Source organism: Xyrauchen texanus, chromosome 26, assembly GCF_025860055.1.
Source record: "Xyrauchen texanus isolate HMW12.3.18 chromosome 26, RBS_HiC_50CHRs, whole genome shotgun sequence".
In the NCBI taxonomy this organism is placed as follows: domain Eukaryota; kingdom Metazoa; phylum Chordata; class Actinopteri; order Cypriniformes; family Catostomidae; genus Xyrauchen; species Xyrauchen texanus.
Window position 1 is genome coordinate 33,309,209 of NC_068301.1, and position 23,605 is coordinate 33,332,813.

A 23,605-nucleotide genomic window follows, 5' to 3' on the forward strand; every position below is an offset into this window, starting at 1 on the left:
ATGAGATTTCTGCATATTTGCAAACTGTATATATGATATTAGTTTTATTGATATTTGACTTCTTATCATTAGACAAGACAGTTAAAAGTTACAGGGAACTGCTGAGGAGAAGCTGATAGAATACATGCTTTAGAGAAAGATAAATGAGTGCTCCACAAGATGCTGGATCTGCCCAAGTTTTGTGAGGTTTGTTTATTACATTTGTTTAAACGAGATATGTGCATATCAGCAGACGGTAAATGTTTTATTAATATTTGCCATTATCATTTTATCTTTTTATTATTAGACAAGCTCTGATATGCGGACCATTTAAAAGAGACTGTGTTGCACACAGGTCTATTACTGTAGGAACACGATGCATGTAACAACAAAACTAACCGTAACTGGTTGTTTCAGTCTCAATTGCTTCACATGCAAGCAGGCAATTTTTGGCACCCTAAAGAAAAAAAACGGCCAAATGCCCCTGCTGTGAAACATACTGTACAATGTGCATATACACTCAACGGCCACTTTATTACATCTACACCAATACATCTACTTATTCATGTGATTATTTAATCAGCCTATAGGCAGATTATAGGCAGCAGTGTAATGTTAAAATCATGCAGATATGGTTCTGGAGCTTCAGTTAATGTTCACATCAACCATCAGAATCGGTAAAAAATGGCCAGACTGTTTAAGTTAACAGGAAGGTAACAGTAACCCAAATAAACACATTACAACAGTGCTATGCAGAAAAGAATTTCTGAACACACAACTCGTCGAACACTGAGATGGATGGGCTACAGCAGAAGCTAAAATAACCCCTAAAAAATATAGATTTAAAATGACCAATTTTATCATGACATTTATGACATTTATGACATTTAATAGAGGTATCGGTATTGTGACATAGGCCTTGAAAGTACCTGGTATCAGATTGAAAAGTAAATTTGTACTATTTCGCCCATTCTACTATGGATATTCAATCAGATAAACGGTAGAACTAGACTCATTGATGGCCACTTTAGAACAGTCCATTGTTTTGTTTCCAACCATTCGTGGTGTTTTTTTTTTTAAGCCTGCTTAAAGGCCATGACCTTCAACCTAGAAAAAGCTCTCTGACACGGAGTTCAATATTGTGCTTTAAAATATACTTGTTTATCTCCTGATTTCACGTAGTCATGCACAGGTTGTATACATGAAATATATTTGAACTTTTTCTGAAAAAAAAAAAAAGATGTGAGTGGTGTACAACTTGCCACCACAATGCTTGGGTGTTTTGGATGGTTGCCAGGGTGCTGCAATGTGGTTGCTTAGATTTTCTGAGTGGTTGTTAGCCCATAGCTATGATGTAGCAAGGGTGAGCTGAGTGGTCACCAGTGTATTTCAAAGTGGTTGCTAGGGTGTTCAACTGAAGGTGGTTGTTTGCTTGCCCAAGTCCAAAAAAGCCCAGCCCCTAGTCGCTATGATTTTCTGATACGTAAATATGTCTAGTTTCCCTCCTTTAATGGAAGTCTATAGGATTTTTTAAATCAGATCACTTATAGCACACCTCTCCTCAACAAGCCACACAGTTTGATTCATGTCCGTAACACAAATGGTATAGGACAAATACTAAGGGTTGTTCAAATCCCTAACCTTATCATTAATCAAAATAGAGTCGTAGGTAATTATTTTATGTGATCTGTAAACACATGATATAATACCAACAACTAGATCATCAGAGAAACCAGAATTCTGTTTGTAAATAGATCCTTGAATGTTTCAGGAACACATTAAGTGTGAGCAGGTTCACAGGAGCTGGGAAATCTGATAACTACATCTGACATTCCCATTACCTCAGAGCCGAGACCCCCCACCCTCCTCCCAGTTAGCTTCTAAAATTAACCGACAGCAAGAGGGGGTGAGTTTCCTGCAGTGGAGACCAGGAGACAAGAGGCAGGAGCCACCCCTACACGGAACACACTGATCTCTATCATCAGCTGATCTTTAGAGCACTTGAAGAATGTGGTCAGGGCTCCATTTCGGCGATCAACACAGACTATTAAATGCTCTGCTCCAAAACCTAATGAGTTGTCAACGGAGATAATACATGATGTGAATGAGCATTATGACCTGTGAAGTGTTTTTGCAGAGGACTTTAGGGACTAGGTAAAACTATTCTTTTGACTTCAATGTGACAAGGAAAGTGACAACACAAGTGAGTCCAGACATTACAGTAATGAATATGAACACAAAGCAGACTGTAGCAAAATGACGTATATAATAGCCTATTTTCCTGCATCATGACATAAATCAATATTTTTGAAATGCATATTCTTAAAATAAGTATGAATAAGTGTATTTATAATGCATTTATAACATGTAAGTTAATACTTTGGCAAGTATTGGATGGAAGTTGCCATTTTTATGCTTGTTTGTAACTGCATATAAATGATTTATTATACGTTTCTTAATTACTTATTAGTCAATAATTAACCCCTTTATAAACCCTTAACCAAGGGAGCATTAAAGTGTTCCCTTTTTTTAAAACATGAAATCATAACCTACTGTATATAGTCTCAAAATGCAGCATTTTGCATCTGTCCACTTCAATAAAAGATAATGGTAAATATTCCAGCGGTACTTGGTGCATCACAACTTTTTTTGTCATAAATCAAAATCACAATGAAATATAATGTCATATAGAGTCATATATAGAATTAGTCATATAGAATTATAAGTACATGTAAACGTGAGGTATAAGTGCGAGCCACTGTGAACAAGATTCTCTCATGCGCTCATGAACGTGCAACTGATGTATAGATTTTCACTGAACAACTGAACAATCTTACCAAAGCCTTGAGAAGATTTGGAGTAGAATGGACTACTTTTTTGATATTTTTGTATTCTTTTTGAAGCAGAAAGTGGAGTCAGTATCCACTGTCATTGTATTAAAAAGATGCAACGGGACATTCTTCAAAATGTCTCAATGTTTGCTCCACAGAAAAGAGCAAGTCATACAGGTTTGGAACAATAAGAGTGTAAGTAAATGATGACAGGATTTGCATTTTCGGATGAACTATTACCGGATACTTCTGGAAACTTTTCTTCTAGTAAATCTGAAAATGAACAGTCGGCCAGTAGTTTCCATGACGCAGGCAGAGTATTTTACTGCAATTAAATACAAGTGATGACGCCAAAGGGAGTTTTGCCATTGTACTTGCCAGTTGAAGAGAATCAACTGACAAACACACAATCTAATTTACAACCAGAGCTGACAATAATAGATTCCCACACACATAAAGGCAGTGGACCCTATATGGGTGAAAATAAACCCTATATGGGTGATCTGGACACAAAGCTATGCTGAGAGTGTTGCATACTTTTACTAACTGTAATAAATAAATACAAAATAGAAAAGGCATATAATATATTATTTAGAGCTGGTTAAATTAATAATGCATGCGATTATTTAAAATGTTTAACATGTAACATTCTTCTTTAACGCATTTTCCAATATGACATTGGTTCTGAAATGTTATTCATCTGTGTGAGTTCTAAACACTGTTTGGATTATGGCGGAATCTTTGCGATGTGTCAGGGGATATTACACTAGGGGACTTTACTTATAAGCCACAAACACACACAACAGCAATTCCATGTCAATGATCAAATGACCTCTTTACTGTAATCTTTTGTACAAAACAAATCCAGATGGGTATTGTGATAAGCTGCAATAACATGTCCCACTGGAGTGAAGCATCGTAATTTCTGTGGCATCCCATTGTGTTTCTGTCTCCAGCCCAATATTTACTTCGGTCAGAAGCGAGCGCTAGGTGTCTGCATCCTAATGTGTGTGGCCCGATTTTTTAACCACACATACTCTGAACATGCAGTTTTCACAAGCCTGGAATTATTTCCATTAAATAGTGGGTCCACATGGTGGCAACACTCACTGTTGAGCCGTTGCTGTCAGATAGAACTGATGGAAGATGATGTAAACACCGCTAAACAACAGGAGACGAAGGTGGAAACAACAGCAATGGATGAGAACGCATGTGAGGAGTTCAGGAGATACCTGCATTTTTTATATAATTAATTGCACCGAATTAACACGTTAAATCAACAGCCCTAAATATAATATAATATAATATGCAATATAAAAATATTTGGTTTGGCTAAACTCTGATTAACCTGGACAAGACACCTTTTATTGCATGTCACGTCGCATCTGGTTAGGACACGTGTCAGAAGCAGTTCATTTTCACATGCTCTTCGGGAGCTGTTCTGAGTGCGGTCTGTGGTGCAAATCAATAAGCATGTTTACATGCACTTTAAAAGTCTGATTTCAGTCAGACTAAAGCAGTAAATAATCTTTATATAATGTCATGTAAACACGTTAGTCTGACTGAAAATCGCACCAGTCTGGATTTTTCAAAAGTGAGCTTACAGCCCTAGATGATGTGATTTTAGATCAGTTCCATCCAGTATGTAAACGTGACAATCAGTCCACAATATTCCTCTGTGTTGTGCATGCTCTGAAAAACAGAGGTGCCGCACGATGTGTATTTAATTACCAGAGAAGAAGAGAAGCAACAACAACATCACCACATGTGTGCATTTCATTCAGAAGAGATCATATCTATGCTCTATTCCCTTCGAAGACTTTACCACCCACTGTGAGAGCTTTGGAAGGCTGAAAGGTGGTGGGCTCAAAAATAAAGTTATTACGTCTTTATTTATTTATTAAAGCTGAACTATGTAACTTTTGGTTCTCTAGCGGTTAAAGCATAAACTGCAAGTTACTTGCGGAGGAACACTTCATGTCTGTTGCGATTCACCACTGCTCTTATGGCATATGAATCTCATGGTTCAGGACTCAGAGATCACCTGCAGAGTGGAGACACTGCGAGCTATTTACATGTTGATATTATGTTATTTGATCAAAATTGTATAACCGATATATTGCTTACTTTGAGGAAGACAAGCAACATTCTTAATTATATATTAATATGATTATTAAAGTGTTTTATCCACTACAGAATACATAATGTGTGTATTGTACAAATTTCATATTAAGAGGTGAAAAATGGCTTATATGAGTCCAACTGAAGAGACACTATTTTTATATTACATTCCACAGCCGTCATACTACAATAGTAGGTCTATGCATTGCAAACTCTGGCTACGTTCACACAGTCAGTGTTAAGGATTGACAACCACATTAACTTACTGGTGTGAGTCTTTAAATGTCCTGTTCATACAGCAGCTTACAATAGCGGCTTTAATATTGTCTGTATGAACGATCATGTTTTGTCAAGCCTGTTTTCTAACAGCTGTAACCATAGTGACAGTGAGTAGCATAAATATCAAAGATGGCGACGTCCATAACATCGGCATGTCTTATCGCAATTGACGGCGCGATATTAAATCAAAATAGTCCAAATGAGGTGCGAGTTTATTCATCAGATTATAATTAACCGACAGCGGATTTAAGAGCGAAGCAATTGTCGCACGGCTCGCAGCGACGGTGAAATAATGCTGGATCTGCGATGACATTCAGCTCATATATCCATCTCTGTGAGTTAACGAAACCTCTTATGATTAACATGAGACACGCTCATGTACAGTGCATCGTGGCTTTCACATTACATAACTAGTTGTCCGGTACGGTTCCGTTCACAAAGCACAGGTTTGCCAAGAATGCAGTTGTGAGGCCTGAAGATTTGCGGGTGTCAGTTCGGTTATATTAATAAACTAGTATTGTTCTGTGCTGGTTAACAACTTTGCCAAACAGTAAAAAAAGTTCAATCCATTAGGAGAGTGATTTCATGCCACTGCTGTCCTGAGTCTCCCGACCCCTGAAACCACGACTGGACTGACCGAACAGCTGTCGCTCTCACGTCCCGCTTCTCGACACACGGCTTCTTTCTCGGTTTATGGATTTGATGTAAACACAACGACGAATTACGAATTGTAGGCTTACTGTAGTGAATAGGGGCAAGACAAGGGCATAGTTTTGAACATGGATTTTTATATACTCACTCAATAATACATTTTTGTTAATTGTAACCAAACAAATGTACATAGTGCAGCTTTAAATACAAAATAAAGTTTTCGTGATTACTGACAGCACTGTATCTGATTAACCATAAAAATTAATAATGAGAAATACTAACTGCCTAATAGTTCTGCATGCCGTGTATCACCAAACACTGATCTTCCTTGCAGTGGCATCAAATGTCTTTCTTTAATAAACAAGTATTTAAAAAAAAAAAAAAAAGATCTTATGTGGACTAATTTCACAAATTCCATCATAAAATACAATAAAAGAGGGTAACATATTATGCATACTATGGCATTAGCTGTTTAGCATGCTAGCATTAGCATCATGAAATCAATATGGAAAACATGACAAATTACACATTATCTACTGCATATTTCTTACTTTCAAATATCATAGAGCGGTTATAATAGCTTGTTGTACTTATCTCATGTGGATTCCATATATAGAATGAGGCAGAAAGCATGATTTTTATTGAATATGCAGCCTGAAGCAAATGACAGTAAACAGACAAAAAAACCTATAAAAATACCAGCGATCACTAGGAAAATATAGACAAACCATATATTTTCTTAATCATCTATTTATTCATGAAAAATTTTCTCAGTCTTAACGTTATTATTATGTTTTATGCAGAGTTTTTTTTAATAATGTCAAGAGAATCAAAGCAGAGCTTGTATAGTTAGAACAATCCAGGAGCAAATTGCGTCATCTTCTGTCTTCGGACATCACTAACAACACAATGGATAACGTATATCTGATCTAAAGATTTCCATGTTGGCTGATGTTTGTGTCTCGCTGTTGAGAAGTACTTGTAGTTAACGGACTTGACTTCTTCGACAAAATGTCAACCCAAAACATCTACATTTCTTCCTCAGCTGACATCCTATCTTTAGCTATTTGATTATGCATGGTCTCGTGTATTATTGGAACAAGAGATGAAGACAGTAGCTCAACAACACAAAAACCTGCAGTAGTTCAATTATAACGGACCATGTAAACATGCACAGTGACTATGTTTACATGGACACCAGAAAGAGGCTTAGTGCAAGAAAGCGGTTTATTGCGAGAAAGTGACGTTCACATTTGCACACACTGTATAAGCGCATACTCTTTACTCCCATATACATGCGGCTCGGTCAGTAAGCAGCTTTTACCACAGCAATGCTTGTGTAAATAACAAACATGGCATCTGAGGAAGACTTCATTATTTTATTCTCTGTTGCTTTGCTTTATTTCCAGATATTCCAGAGTTGTTGCTGTGTTTGTTTCCTTAACTTTCCATCGCGATATGCAGCAGAATTGCACTGCAGTAGCGGGGATTCCCCCTTACGTAAAACTTCTGGATTCCCCCAATGCATGAGAACATACATGCAAACAAGAGGCACAGTAGTCGATATTTTATATCGGTGTGTACAAATTGGTATGGTTTCCCACTTTATTCCCTGAAATGTTGAATTCTTTCCACTGTGTTGAGCTCCATCCTATGATGTTTGTCATCCAGTCTGATTCCGCTCATGCACACTTCAAAAATCTTGATGTAATGGCGCTTGTGTGTTTACATGACCACATAAGCCGCATTCTCTGGGGGGAACATGGGTGTGTTTACATGAAGTTTCAGAATGCCGCTTTCTGCAAAAATCCTGGAATAAACAGTTTTCTTATGTGTATGTAAACGTAGTCAGTGACATGATCAGAGTTCATTGAAAAGTGCTCGCATAATGCAATAACATTTAAAAAAAATAAGACATATGCCCATTCAAGACATTATATAAATTTAAAATTCCTATTTTTTGGATTGTATAATGTGACTGGAATTTGAAGTGCAATATAAAATGCATTTATCTTAAATAATCACAGTTAGATCAAATAATGGCTATAAAACAATTACTAAATAATCATGACAGGCCTAACCATCACTGATATACAGCTCTTCAGCAATTCATTTACATTTATTAGTAATGTTTACATCCATACACATCCATAACAGCAGTGCAATGTCCTGGCAACCACCCAGAACACCCATAAGAGTTTTGCAAATCAAACCCTTTCACCCAAAACAACATGATGGTTCCAAGGAAGTGTTTCCTGCAAGAATTATGTTTTTGTGGTTTAGATACTGAGAAAAGTTTGCATCCAAAAAATGCAGCTAAACTTAAACACGTCAAATACACAGAACCGAGTGAAGGACAGTTTGTAGAAGAGCTGAGAGATATAAATAGAAAGTTTGAGGAAAAGACAGGCAGGGGACAAAAAATTACTTTTTAAAGACATCTGTTCATGCCTTCAAAAGGAAACATCATAGCATTTTTGATGAGAGGACCATTTTACCCACTATTAAACTCTAAGATGACGCACAGCTCTAATGTTTGAGGGAAGTCGCTTTGGTCATGAGGAGCAGCGGAAATATTCATTATAGTAGAGCAACAGTTACACCACAACTGGTGTCCATGGAAACCAAGACAAAAACTATAAACAAAACAAGCCATCAATGACTGCATTATTAAAGAGCCCATGAAATCAAGAGTTTAGCGGCTCTTTCCATGTCTGTGCTCTACAAATTTAAAATGCAGTAGGGTCAATGACGTGACTAGAATAAACCTCTTCCATAATGAACATGTTTTCAAATTACTTTTTTGTTCAATTTAGTTGTAAGCTATCAGCTCACTTTACATTCAGTTATTTTTGAAACCCATTCAACTTAAATATTATTATAATTTGTAAAAAAATATATAATAGTAATAATATATTATATAGTAATATACCTCAATCGTGCACCTTTTGACATGGATCCACCTGTCTCTCTCTCTCTCTTTCTTCCTCACTGCCATCAGTGCTCACTCTCCCCTAAGTTCTGATTACACGCAGCTGCATATCATTAGTGGCTAATCAAGGAATGCATATATAACCCCCCTCCCTCTCTCACACACACACACACCCCTCCCTCTGTTCTCATCGATAGCATCTCTGAGACTCCACACCGTTCTACTATGTCAAACATACCTGTGTCTTCACTACTGCCTGCAAGTATCACAAGACTGTTGTGAGTTATCTGTTCATCGTGTCTGTACCCTGTCTGGATTTTACTCACTTGCAGTTCGCCACTGCTCAACTGGATTTACTCACAATGTTTACATCACTGTTTCAATCATATATTCAATAAACCCTGCTACGGTGTTCTTATCTCTGCCTCCGTGAGACTCTCCGTGACACCATTAACTTTTAAACCCTCACACTTTTATTTTGACATTCTGAACTCTCCAGGAAGTCCTGTATGTGTCTGTTTGTAGCCAAGTCACAGTAGTTTTATTCCATTCTTATTCAAATTCTGGTAAAAAAAAACAGTGTCATTCTAAATGCATATTATAAGTGAACTGAACTTTTGAGCATCTACATCAGAGATGTTGTTTGTGAGTAGGGCTCGAATATTGCGCACCGCGAGAAGGCTAAAAATAGCTGTGTGTGTGTATACCGAGCAGCGCCATTCACTGATGTGCTGGAGCTGCGTGTGCATTTTATATATTTACTTATTAAACACAATCTTTTGTGATTCACAGAGCTATCGCACTTCTTCAAGTGGCTTTGAATAAAATGCACGAGTCATATGAACTACTTTAATTGTGTTTTTTGGTTCTTTTGCCATTTTTTGAGCTTGACAGTAACAAACATGACTAACACACATTATCTGATTTCGGTCGGGCTCGTCGGACCGATACCCGATCCGTCTGAAAACTTCAGTATCGTATCCGATACCGATCCAGGTTTCAGATCGATGCATCCCTACTTCAAAGTCATCAAAAAATCTCTCGTTAAAAATCCTCCACGTGCAGGAATGACAGCTTTGCAGATCTTTGGCATTCTAGCTCTTAATTTGTCCAGATACTCGGGTGATATTTCACCCCACACTTCTTGTAGCACTTGCCATAGATGTCTTGTCGGGCACTTCTCACACACCTTACAGTCTAACTGATCCCACAAAAGCTCAATGGAGTTAAGATCCATAACACTCTTTTCCAATTATCTGTTGACCAATGTCTGTTTCTTTGCCCACTCTAACCTTTTCTTTTTGTATTTGTTTCAAAAGTGTCTTTTTCCTTTGCAATTTATTCCCATAATGCCTGCACCCCTGAGTCTTCTGTTTACTGTTGTACATGAAACTGGTGTTGAGCAGGTAGAATTTAATGAAGCTGTCAGCTGAGGACATGTGAGGCATCTATTTCTCAAACTAGAGACTCTGATGTACTTATCCTCTTGTTTAGTTCTACATCTGGCCTTCCACATCTCTTTCTGTCCTTGTTAGAGACAGTTGTCCTTTGTCTTTTAAGACTGTAATGTACAACTTTGATTGAAATCTTCAGTTTTCTGGCAATTTGAAGACTTGTATATCCTTCATTCCTCAAAACAATGATGGACTGACGAGTTTCTAGAGTTTCTTTTTCCATTTTTGACCTAATATTGACCTTAAGACATGCAAGTCTATTGCATACTGTGGCAACTAAAAAATAAACACAAAGACAATTGTGGCAGCGGGGGCGTGGTCAAGAGCCCGTCCGGGAGAGAAAAGCGGTAAGGGCGCTTACACCTGAGCTAAATTATGTCTAACACCTGTCTCTAATTTCAGTGAGCACGGGGAGAGCAGCATAAAAGGCAGCCAGAGGGCCTCCATCGAGAGAGAGATTGACTAGAGAACTACTGTGTGGGTTTGAATAATACTTGTCTTTGTAAAAGTGCTGTGTGCACGTCTAAGTTGAGAAAATAAAGAACCTCACCTCCGAGCATGTGCTTCAAGTGTCATCCCTTGGAGGAGATCCTTTACAACAATGTTAAGCTTCATTTAACAAACTGTGTTTGATATAATGGCAAGTGATTTTATAGTAAATTAACATGATTACTCAAGGATAAGGTGTTTGTTTTTTTTAAATAGTGATGGTGCTGTTTTTTTACATCAGTAATGTCCTGACTATAACCTTGTGATCAGTTGAATGCCACTTTGGTGAATTAAAGTACCAATTTCTTTCAGAAACAGCAAAATCTGTATATTATTCCAAACTTTTGGCTGCCAGTGCATATATATATATATATATATATATATATATATATATATATATATATTTTATTTTAGGGCTCTCAATCAATTAAAATTCGATTTTAATTTGTAATCGAATTAATTACATGATGTCCCGATTAATTAATTGTGATTAAATCGCATTTAATCGCATATACAAATATATGCTGAGAAAGTCCCTCATAAAACAATAATTCAGTATATAATGATGAAATAATTATACATGGTTATCTTAAAATATAAAATTATATATATATATATATATATATATATATATATATATATATATATATATATATATATATATATATATATATATATATATATATATATATATATATATATATATATTTTTTTTTTTTTCAGATAATTATAATGCATTACATTCTTGTAGCAGAAGAGTTAATCATTGATAAAACAATATGGCTTTAGAATACAATGTATTGTTTACTACCATATTATTGATCATAAGTCAATCATTGGCATACAGTTCACAGCAATCCATTTCACAAGTGAATTTGTCAATCAGTTGGAGATTTATTATGAGGGCTTGTTTAAGGACCCGTCAATTTCAACAAGCGTCAGACATGCTTGTGTAGCTTCTCGGGTGTGTCGCGTCATAAACATAAAATGTTTAGGTCACTGTGTCAAGTTAAATATAGTTTAATATTAAAATTAGAACTGGAGTAAACAGGTGGTACTATAAGCTTGCATTTCTCAGGAATCTTCCTTATTACAATCCGGGGGCATTGCGATTAATTGCGTGAATTTTTTTAACGCATTATTTTTAATAAAATTAATAACACTGAATCAACGTGTTAAATCAACAGACCTAATATCTATTATATATCTAATCCTGCAGTTCTAATCGCCTTCAGAACTGCCTTAATTCTACGTGGCAATGATTCAACAAGGTGCTGAAAGCATTCTTTAGAAATGTTGGCCCATATTGATAGGATAGCATCTTGCAGTTGATGGAGATTTGTGGGATGCACATCCAGGGCACGAAGCTCCCGTTCCACCACATCCCAAAGATGCTCTATGGGGTTGAGATCTGGTGACTGTGGGGGCCATTTTAGTACAGTGAACTCATTGTCATGTTCAAGAAACCAATTTGAAATGATTCGAGCTTTGTGACATGGTGCATTATCCTGCTGGAAGTAGCCATCAGAGGATGGGTACATGGTGGCCGTAAAGGGATGGACATGGTCAGAAACAATGCTCAGGTAGGCCGTGGCATTTAAACGATGCCCAATTGGCACTAAGGGGCCTAAAGTGTGCCAAGAAAACATCCCCCACACCATTACACCACCACCACCAGCCTGCACAGTGGTAACAAGGCATGATGGATCCATGTTCTCATTCTGTTTACGCCAAATTCTGACTCCACCATCTGAATGTCTCAACAGAAATCGAGACTCATCAGACCAGGCAACATTTTTCCAGTCTTCAACTGTACAATTTTGGTGAGCTCTTGCAAATTGTAGCCTCTTTTTCCTATTTGTAGTGGAGATGAGTGGTACCCGGTGGGGTCTTCTGCTGTTGTAGCCCATCCGCCTCAAGGTTGTGCGTGTTGTGGCTTCACAAATGCTTTGCTGCATACCTCGGTTGTAACGAGTGGTTATTTCAGGCAAAGTTGCTCTTCTATCAGCTTGAATCAGTCGGCCCATTCTCCTCTGACCTCTAGCATCAACAAGGCATTTTCAGCCCACAGGACTGCCGCATACTGGATGTTTTCCCTTTTCACACCATTCTTTGTAAACCCTAGAAATGGTTGTGCGTGAAAATCCCAGTAACTGAGCAGATTGTGAAATACTCAGACCGGCCCGTCTGGCACCAACAACCATGCCACGCTCAAAATTGCTTAAATCACCTTTCTTTCCCATTCTGACATTCAGTTTGGAGTTCAGGAGATTGTCTTGACCAGGACCACACCCCTAAATGCATTGAAGCAACTGCCATGTGATTGGTTGATTAGATAATTGCATTAATGAGAAATTGAACAGGTGTTCCTAATAATCCTTTAGGTGAGTGTATATATATATATATATATATATATATATATATATTAGTAAAAAAAATTTATACATTCTAAATGTAACGTCATTGACCCAGTAACTATGCAAACACTGAAACTGACCAAAAAAAAATTATAAATAGCTTTAATGTTTTTTTTTTATTGTCCAGGCAACTGAGGATAATAAAATAGTCTCACATTGTTTTCTCTGTATGAGCATAGTTGATCCAAACCCATCTGTCACAGGACAAATTACATAACTCACTTTTGGCAAAAATGTGTAGTTACTGTGTTTTGCCTTTGCAGGCCAGTATGCTAATGTACTTCTAAAAGGTGACAAAATCAACCCAATCAGCATATTTAAAATGTAAATTTTTCCACTTACTGATGGCATCAATATGACACCAAAACAATGCTTTGAAGATTTATAATATAGCACACAAGCCATAAGGACTATGTTTATGGTGCTTTCATGGGGTTTTTTGCTTCTTTTTTTGGAGTTTGACACATTTGGTCACAAAGAACTGTCATTGTTTGGAAAAGAGTTGTGTGAAGATCCCTCAAAGATTCTGTCATGTTCCACAAACAAAATAACAGCATACGGGTGAGTAAATAATTACATGGTGAACTATTCCTTTGATGGTTTTAACTTGCATCTTTCAGCTCAGATGTCTTAAAGGACTGACTCAAATCATTTACAACTAGTTTATTTCCTGTAATTGATCTCACAGCATCAACTGGTGCCATATTTCCATGAAACGCAAGAGAAAGGAGAATGATTGGGTTGAAATGTCTAAACTGTCCCATTGACAGACTTTAGCAAGAGTCCAGAGAGACATGCTCTTTAATTCTGGGCCAAAAGTCAAAGCAGCATGCCATTCCATCTCTGTCTGTCCAGTCAGCCCTTGCGAAAGAAGTCTAGAGGAAAAAAACGGCATGACGGGTTCACAGCAGCAGAACATTGCGAGTGGACAGCAGTGTTAAAATCACTCCTTCGTGCCCCATATGACTCCCAGTTACACAGTAATGGAGTCAAGAAGAAACAGTGAAAGAGCACAGGGATGCACAACAGAATGCAAATAGAGAACTGAAAGTATCAATAAGCAGACATTTTTATCCAAAGCAAATTAAAGCACACTAATTAAAGGGACAATTCCCATGGAGGTCAAGGGCTCAATGGTGATCAGGTTCATTGCTCATACACCGATCAGCCACAATATTAAAACCACCTGCCTAATATTGTGTAGGTCCCTCTCGTGCAGCCAAAACTGCTCAGTATAGCATTCTGATGATGATGAACTCAGATGATACTGGAGAAGCCATTTAAATATAGCCTATTACAAATCAAATTCATAGCAATACATTCACATAATTTATTATTATTTTATTTGTAAATAATATGTTTTTTCAGAACCTATTGGGTGCTTCCCAAGAGTAAGAGTGGAAGAGAAGGTAGAAATATGGGTTGGTTCTGCTCACTGACATACTGCTGCTCCATTAACCTACTTTACTTGTCTATTCCAAGAATCAGAATGCACAGAGGGAGACCTCAAACACACACAGAAACACCACACTGCATGTACATGGTCATGAGGAGCAAACGGCAGACAAAATTAACATCCTAAAATAGCAGAGACACACACTTTGGTGGGGTTAGATCAGAAAAAGGGGAAAGAGGTAGAGGAAAATTGAAAGAAAGTGAGAGATAGAGAGATATGGACTTTTCATACTTGAAATCAATGCCTTAACCACCATAGACATTGAGGGGGAAACGTCCTCCCCAATATTCAGAATAGTGGTCGATCCATATATAGGCTTTAGAATGACAGAATCGTACATTTTTAGTCCTGTGTTATCTTGTGTGTTAGAGATTTCCCACTGTGCCATCATAAACCTGGGATAATATTCTTATCAGTGATGTAACAACATGGAGTGCCGGGAGAAGGGGGGTGGCTCTATGAAAACATTCAAGGGGATCACCCTCTCTCCTGGATGGTGAAAATTTCCAAGGGGGACCCCCTTACACAAATATGATTGGACAAATACAGAATGTGAAATGTCATCACTCCAGGTAATTAGGAATGTCATAAAATATCTATATATAGATTATTGATTGATTTTATCGATACTTATACACAATATATCATCCAGTAATGTGTAGATTAAATAATCTTTTGATAATGATTTTGGTAGAATTTAATGGAAAACTAGTTAAGCTCCGTGGTGCACCAGAATTTTTAACAGCCTATGGAGACAGCGAGTGTGTGCGTACGTACCTTCATAGAAAATAACGGTTTTTAATTTTAGAATGTGCCTATTGTTCCCCCAGATGCATCTGGTGCGTGACCCACTTTATTTACCACTGCCGCTCACACTTCAGGGTTGCTGCAGAGTTTTTTTTTATTTTTTATAAAATGACATTTTAAGACCTTTTTCAAGACCTGAACAAATACATTTTTTCCGTATCTGACATACCAAAACAAACCCACACAATCTCAAAATAAATCACGTATCACAGACTCTTACTTAAACAGGCAGTGGCACACATTCAACATGGCCTTAACATTACTTATTAGTAAAACAGGGTAGGATATATTCAAGATTAAAATACTCAAGACATGTTTTCAACATATATCACATTAAAATTGGTTTATGTACCATTATATAAATAAATACAAATTAGAGGTCAACTGATACTGGACTTCACTGATATGATAATGAGTAGTAATGAGAAAAGAAACTAACCTGCCAATAGTTTTTACAATTGGTAGCCTATATTAAATGTTTTTAGTCTTTCCTTCCTGTGATGGGGAGGACCAGAGATACTACAAGATTCCAAACTGAAATAATATATTCCAATAACCAGGAAAAAAATACATTTGATTCACAGCCCAGAATTTGTAACTTTAAAGGCTGAAATACACGGGGACTCTTATTTAGAAATGTATGTGCTTCACAGCCTCAAGCTGCTCGCTTGTCTTAAATTTCGGATATAGGCTAATGATTGTGAACTGCTCTGCGTCAGCTGAAAATACTCACAAGCTCCGCATGCTTGAAAAAAATACACCAGTGCTGCGTTTTCACTTTGAAGTATGCAGCACATGCACTTATATAATAAATTGTATTCTTTTGAAGTTTTATAATCACATTAGGTCATGTCACGATTCCTGTCTTTCCACCCCCAAATTTAAGATCTCTTTAAATGCTAATTAAGACTTTTATTGTATCATTTAAGATATTTCAGACTTTATGACCTTACATTTTTTCAAACTGAATTTAAGATACTTTAAGACTTTAAGGATCCACAGGAACCCTGCACTTTACCAAAGTTGTGTTGAGAAAATGGTTGAAAGACAAAGACTATTGAGTAACAAGTAGCCCTATTTATATCTGGGGGAAAAATCCTGATATCGATAATTATCTAGAAATTCTTCCGATTAACGATACGTGACAACGGCATCGATTCCAAGCCTACAGGTAAAGTGTTGGCTATCACAGATCAACAATTTTACCTGTCGACCAATATGGGTTTTTCAATGGCCGATACCGATATCTTTAGAGCAGTATTGGAGATGGGTGATATAAATACGATAAACTTTTAACAACATTTCTAAAGTGAAACAAACATGAAGTTTTGGGGTCTGGTAGCTCAGTGGTAAAGACGCTGTCTACCACCCCTGGAGTGACTTCAGTCAGGTCTCCTAAGCAACCAATTGGCACAGTTGCTAGGAAGGGTAATATGGGGTAACCTCCTTGTGATCGCTATAATGTGGTTCGCTCTTGGTGGGGCACGTGGAGAGTTGTGCGTGGATGCCGCGGAGGATGACGTGAAGCCTCCACACGCGCTATGTTTCCGCAGTAACACGCTCAACAAGCCACGTGATAAAATGCAGGAGTTGATGGTCTCAGACGTGGAGGGAGCTGATATTCGTCCTCCTCCACCCGGATTGAGGGGAGTCACTACGCCACCACGAGGACTTAGAGAACATTGGGAATTGGGCATTCAATTTGGAACTGACACAATGGAAAGTTAACACTTCTGTTAATCTGCCAAGTGAACACGGTTATCATCCTTGTTGATATATCAGGCTATCATTAGCTAAAGCTAAACACAGTGAGAGTTGTTAGTGCCACAAAACTCATGGTTAAAAAAAGCTGATGTTAATCCAGGGTTAAGTATGTTGTGAAGAAATAGAAAGAGACAATGTATAGCCATAAGATGTGATCTATATAACCGAAACCCTACCTTGTCTAGAGCGTCCCGATCAGCCAAGTCTTGAACTGCTAGCAGCTTAATGCTGGAAAGAGACAGACAGAGAGAGAGAGAAAGAGAGAAGTGATATTACTTTTAATTCATCACATGATCACAATACTTATTGTTTGGAGACATAAAATAAGTAAAAATAACTTTGTGAAAATATGGAAGATATTATAGTTTTGGTGCGTACTCTACAAACAGATCAATAACACTTACTGATGCCTTTAAAACAGCCTGCTATTTACAACCTACAGTGCTATGGAGCCCTTAATATAAATTATATAACTTGCAAACAAAGCATAAAGGTGACGACAATGATGGAAATGACAACACTTCAAGCAAACAGTGACAGGAGGAAGCCGATGCCATAATAACCACTTAGCTGTTTGTTTTGGAAAGTAATTTTCCAAGTTAGTATTGCATATTATAATAAAGCAAACTACAGATACTTTAGTGAGTATTAGCCTTACAATTCAAGAAATTACTCTTGATATAAATTATATTATTTTATGTCAATACTGTCATTTTTTTTTTCTTCCCTTGCTGAAAAGACCAGCATTGCTGGTCACCAGCTAATGTTGTGTTTTGGGTGTTTCATGGGATGCTGGTGTGCTGGTGTCTCCACCAGGCTTTACCAGCCTCTAGCTTAACCAGCTAGCTTAACCAGATTCATTATAAAGACCATGCTGGTTAACAAGCATCACATGCTATCTTTAGTCCACAAGCTAAACCAGCAATAACAAGCATAGACCACCGTGGGAATTGCATGCTGGCTTAGCTGGTCTTTTTAGCACGGTTTTCTCTCTCTATATCAGGGGTGACCAAACCAACTCCTGGAGATCTACTTGAAGCAGCATATTAGTGATTGACCATTGTGGGTTTTTTAATGGCCAATGTCAATATCCAGTGAGAGCATAGTGGCTGATATAATGCATATGAAATATATATATATATTTATATATATGTAATATATATATATTACATTTCTAAAAAAAATATTCACTTTAAAAATTAACCTTTGTAAAATTAATACAAATTATGTTTTAAATGGTAGATAGCGGTTTCTTTAGGTTTCCGTTTAGTCATCCAATTCATTTGCACCTAAAGAATTTGTTAACATATCAGGAAGCAAATAACAGCGGTGCACACAATGTCCGGCAACCACAGATGGCATGTGTGCATTAGCAATTAAATTTTCTCACAAAAGACAGAATCAAACTAATTGTACATAAAGTGCACGGTGAACATGACATTAACTTATAGCACATGTGAAATACTTTTGCTCTCAAGCTGATCAAGCGCGGATCCAGCAAGCATCAATCTCCTGACAGCTTTTCATTTACACGGCCCTGATTGCCAGCTTTGACTGTCACGGTCTGACCGTCATGCAACTTTCGCGAGTCAGAGGAAGACTTTGATCCAGACTGATAGAATAAATGTTTCAGAGGAAGATATATGAACGCTCCACAGGAACAAAACCTTGAATTTGCGCAAGATTTGTTTAAATGAGGTATCTGCATATTTGCAGACGGTATATAGTATGATAGGAAATTTAGTTATCAAGAAGAAAGTTACCAGTTACAGGGAACTGTTGAGAAAGAGAATTAAACACTTGAGCACTTTGAACATCATGACGCGCTCTGATGCGCACAACAGTTTAAATGAAACGTTGTTGTATGCTGGTCTATTAATGCTGTAACATTATAGTATGTAACAGCAAAATTAACCTTGATTGGACATTTACATCTTACATGGCTGCTTTACATGAAAGCAGTCAATTCTCTGTGCCTTTGCGGCGAGAGACTGATCGGCCAAACAGAAAAATGTATCAGCTGATGCCGATAATTTCATCCAATTTATCAGCCTTGCAATATATATCAGTCAACCACTACAGCTCATCAGGTTGTTCAGGAATACCAATAAAAATTACAGGCAGGTGTGTTTGGTTAGGGTTGGAACTAAAAATTTTGCAACTTTTGGGACTATAAATATAATTTTTGTTTTTCTTGACCCTGTAATTTAGTAACTGTAGAACACATTAACTGTAATTATGCGTATATGATGAAATTATTACAGTTTCTTGACAATCTATGTCTATTTTAATGTGAACAATGCGCTGCCACTTTAATTCAGTGCAGTGCAGCACAGCAAAAATAGACTCAGTCCGTAAACCATCGCTGCACTGCTGTATACGCACCGCAACTGGAACGGATCGACGGACTGCATCCGCGTGCAGTGTAAAAGCTCTAACCTGTTAACATGGGTACGGAAAAAAATACGCACTGCAAACGGAGTATGTGTGAAACGGGCCTTAGAGGTTGGACATGGTGAGTTGGGCTGGTCATGCAATGAACGTGGAGGCCAAGGGAGGTGGAGTGGAAGACCAACATTCCCCACTGGTGCTGATGGGTGATTATGGGCTCATTTTAGGATGCCAACACCACATGGCTACCATACATTTGATACATATGTAACATCCTCCACCTGTTTTTCCCCACCGTTATTAGGAGGTCCAGAGGAGATCAATACAATAAACCGAGGTTCAGAGAGAAGCCAAAATGGAGCCAATCTATCAACAAAGGAAATCTACATTCACTCTGGCGGTCAGGACAAAGAGACTCTCTCTGCACTAATCAGAATCAGAAAGTGGCTTTCAAGAGTTGGGTGTTTGAATGCTCAAAGCACAGGGGTGTCAGGGCTGTTGTACATACCACATGCACAAATGTAAAGCCTGTGAAATGTCCAGATCCCATTAACTCTCGCTCACCCCTACTTTCCTGTCTGCACTATACTGTCCTATAAATAAAAGGTGAAAAGCTGAGAAATAAAATGATGAAAGATGGACTTGCTATGCTACCATTCCCAGCAGTGAGACCAACAATCTTCACTCTAACAGCTCTACCCGCTGCTCATGAATATGCAGGTATAAACTCATTTGTACACTACAGTACAGTGATTTTTCTTTCAAGAGAAATGAAGGACGACAAAGCAATGTGCAGGATGAGAAGAATCCCTCTGTCTCTTCACTTTTCCATCCAGTGCTGTAGCTGATTATACAAATCCTGTTTTGAGAACGAACAGGTAGTCAGTCAGACCAACACAGTCCAAGACTACACCCTGTTCCCTCCAGGTGAACACACTGTTTGTGTGTGTTTTATTGGATGTATTTATATGTGATTAACAGAGACAGAAACTCTCTGATCTTTTCAAACCTTGAGCAGTTATCAGAACTCAACGGATCAATAAACTTTAACAATGAAACCAGCTTGCTCGCAAGGCATTAAAAATCAAGATAAACATTACACAGTAAATGTTAAGCACACACTAAAATGATTGCACAACCAATGGTCCACAATGTATGCAGGAAATTAATAACTAAAAATAATAACATTGTGCATGACTCTCCGAAAATGTGTGCAATCTACAAGGTAAACAGTATTATAAACTAGGTTTATATCTATGCAGTTGTTAAGGTATTCTGAGTGATTTTAGTGGGTTGTTTTGTGGTTACTAGGGCATTGCTAAGTGATTGCTTACTGGCCCAAGTCAGAAGACTTGACTATACTGGATAGCCCATAACCAATATGTTGACTCTGTTCAATGCAATACAAACCTTTTTAAAGTGAGGCCCAATTCTTCGATACAATTTCAACAGCCAACCTGAACACTGATCTCAGATCAATACATTTGACCTCATCAGTACAAAATATGGTTACTCTGAAAAAAACTAGCCAAAAAAGGACTGGATGGCCGTGACACCTCATGTGACCAGGCAAAAATAGAAACTCCTACTGGCTGAGCAAGGCTATACATCAATCAAGTGCTTGTTACTGGTTTTACTGGTTTATTCAGAAATTAACAACTTTAATTTCTGCCCAAATCCGAGGGCGATGAAACTTAACCTGCATTCGTTTATTGAGTAAGGCCACATTGGTAACACTTCACAATAAGGCTGTACTTGTTAACATTAGTTAACATGAACTAACAATGAACAGCTGTATATTTATAAATAAACATTAAACGATCAAGATCACAACTGCTTCTGGGAGGCATTTAATGTGGTCTAGTGCAAAAATGCATGTTAATGCAAGGTGTAAATGGGGTGTTATAAGTTCTTGGCTTTCCATGTTAAGACAGTAAAAACAAGAAAAGTCGACTTTTCATGGTAAAAAGAAAACATTAGCTGTAGAGGTCAAATGACATAGTCTTGTAGCTGAAGAGAGGTCATCTGGGTAATGCGCTCACACTGTCTCTGTCCGCCCCCGTTCTGCTGTGCCAGTGGATTTTTCCACCACATTACAACACTGATGCCCAAAGAATGAGCACAGAAAACTATAAGCAAGCTATTTGTAGGTTGATTTCTCTGGAAAGTGTAACACTGTAGTTCTGTTTTTTGACCAGCCTGACAGAGCAACATTGGCTCAACCAATGGTGTGACTTTGGGCCAGAGCCAACTATTTGTTTGCCATATGTCAAATGCTTAGCAACCCCATATACTCCAATACCTGGTTGCATTCTCTTCACTCACAAAAATGTCATTAAGGTGAACGAGATTACAGTGTGATGTGAAGAGATTACTCTCAATATAAATTCACTCAATATCATTCTTACAATTTAGCATTATCATCTCAAGTGTCTTTGCAATCAAGCACATTGTCCTTCAATCTAGCTTATTGTGTCTTTAAAATAAAACCACTCAAATGTGAATGACTGATTTTATCTTTAAATCATTTAAATAAAAATGAAAAGACTCTGCTTCCTTATTCTCAGACTCTGTTATGCTATTTGGAATAAATAGGTTTGAACAGACATATGTAGAGCATATGCAACAGTAATGTAGATAGCTGTATCAAAGTAGCATTTTAAACCACAACTATGTTCCTCAAATGTTTGCCGTGTCACAGACAGGGTCAAAGGTTAACCACAGTTGTGCAGTGTTCACCAAAAATGACCATGTGTTGTCAGTCAACAAACATGTCCTAATTAAAATAGACAATGATATCTTTATGTACTTATATGCAAACTCTGTAGAACATACAGTGACCTTGAATGCAAGAGCCAATCACAAACAAAAATCATCTTACATCTCTAAACTTGTGTGCATGTTTAAGACTTCAAGCCTGAATTTTTCAGATTTGGAGGGTTTTACATTTATGTCCTTATGCATATTTTTCTTTTTTCAAAGGCAATCTTGCAAGAAGGCATTGTCATCATTATGTGTTGTATTTCTGCGAACTACCTAGATGGAAAGTCAAGAGTTGCTGAGATGAAAAGTCTTGAGCTGAAACCTAATTTTCAAATACAAACGTTTGCAAATATGGTCAAATGCTGAAAAAGACAGCAAGCAAAAAACAGCGCAGTTCTGATACAGTTGTGCTGAAAGTTCAGTCAATAAGAGCAAGAATCATGAAGAAGGCAAACAAGCTGTGTTCGGAATATCATAGGCTACTGCCATACTATTCAATCTATTTCTGCGGTGTGCAGAATGAATACTGTGCACAGTATGCACATTTTCTGTATCCATAATTTGTTTTACTGTATCCTACAATTCTATGCACCCCGGTTGTCTTTTAATTTCAAGTGCAGTGGATCAATTGGAAATATCAAACATGATTTTTAACATCCCTTTGTTGGCTTATTGTTTACTTGGGCTACCAAAAGATATTTTGGATTAAAATTGCTAAATAAATGTATTATTATTATAATTATTATTGTAGCCAGCATACACTATATGGTGTGCAGTATGAAGTAAGCAAAAGATTCATTCTAATTGCAACAGCTGTGATCTGTCTCTGTTAAAATGTAACCAGTGAGTCTGCAGTTCTACACCACAACATAATGGAAAACTGTCAAGCAATTCCTATACAGACACAAACAAACACACATTCTGTCACCTTCAGTACTTGTTTCTTTAAAGGAATGTTCCATGTTCAATACAAATTAAGCTCAATCGACAGCATTTGTAGCATAATGTTAATTACCACAAAAATGTATTTAGACTCATTCCTCCTTTTCTTTTGTGAGGCACTTACAATGCTTTTACAAATCTTTTACATTAAAATACTCACTTTTTCAAAAGCATAACCGCGAGACATAAGGAATGTGTGTGTTAACATGATTTTAGAGTGATACAATCATTCCCGTGTAAAGTTATAGCAAATTTTACAACTTTGTTGCCATGAAGATGTAACCCTAAAACGACTGTACAAATTATGATTTAAACAACTTTGCAGCTCA

General features: G+C 37.4%; 1 protein-coding gene across 1 annotated transcript in view; it reads right to left on the reverse strand.

Moving 5' to 3' along the window:
- Positions 1-23,605, reverse strand: part of LOC127619530 (endonuclease/exonuclease/phosphatase family domain-containing protein 1-like) — a 43,439-nt gene that overhangs the window by 11,375 nt on the left and 8,459 nt on the right. The window contains exon 2 of the mRNA XM_052092373.1: positions 17,357-17,408. Coding sequence (XP_051948333.1) covers positions 17,357-17,408 — 52 coding nt within the window. The remainder of the gene's footprint in view (positions 1-17,356; positions 17,409-23,605) is intronic.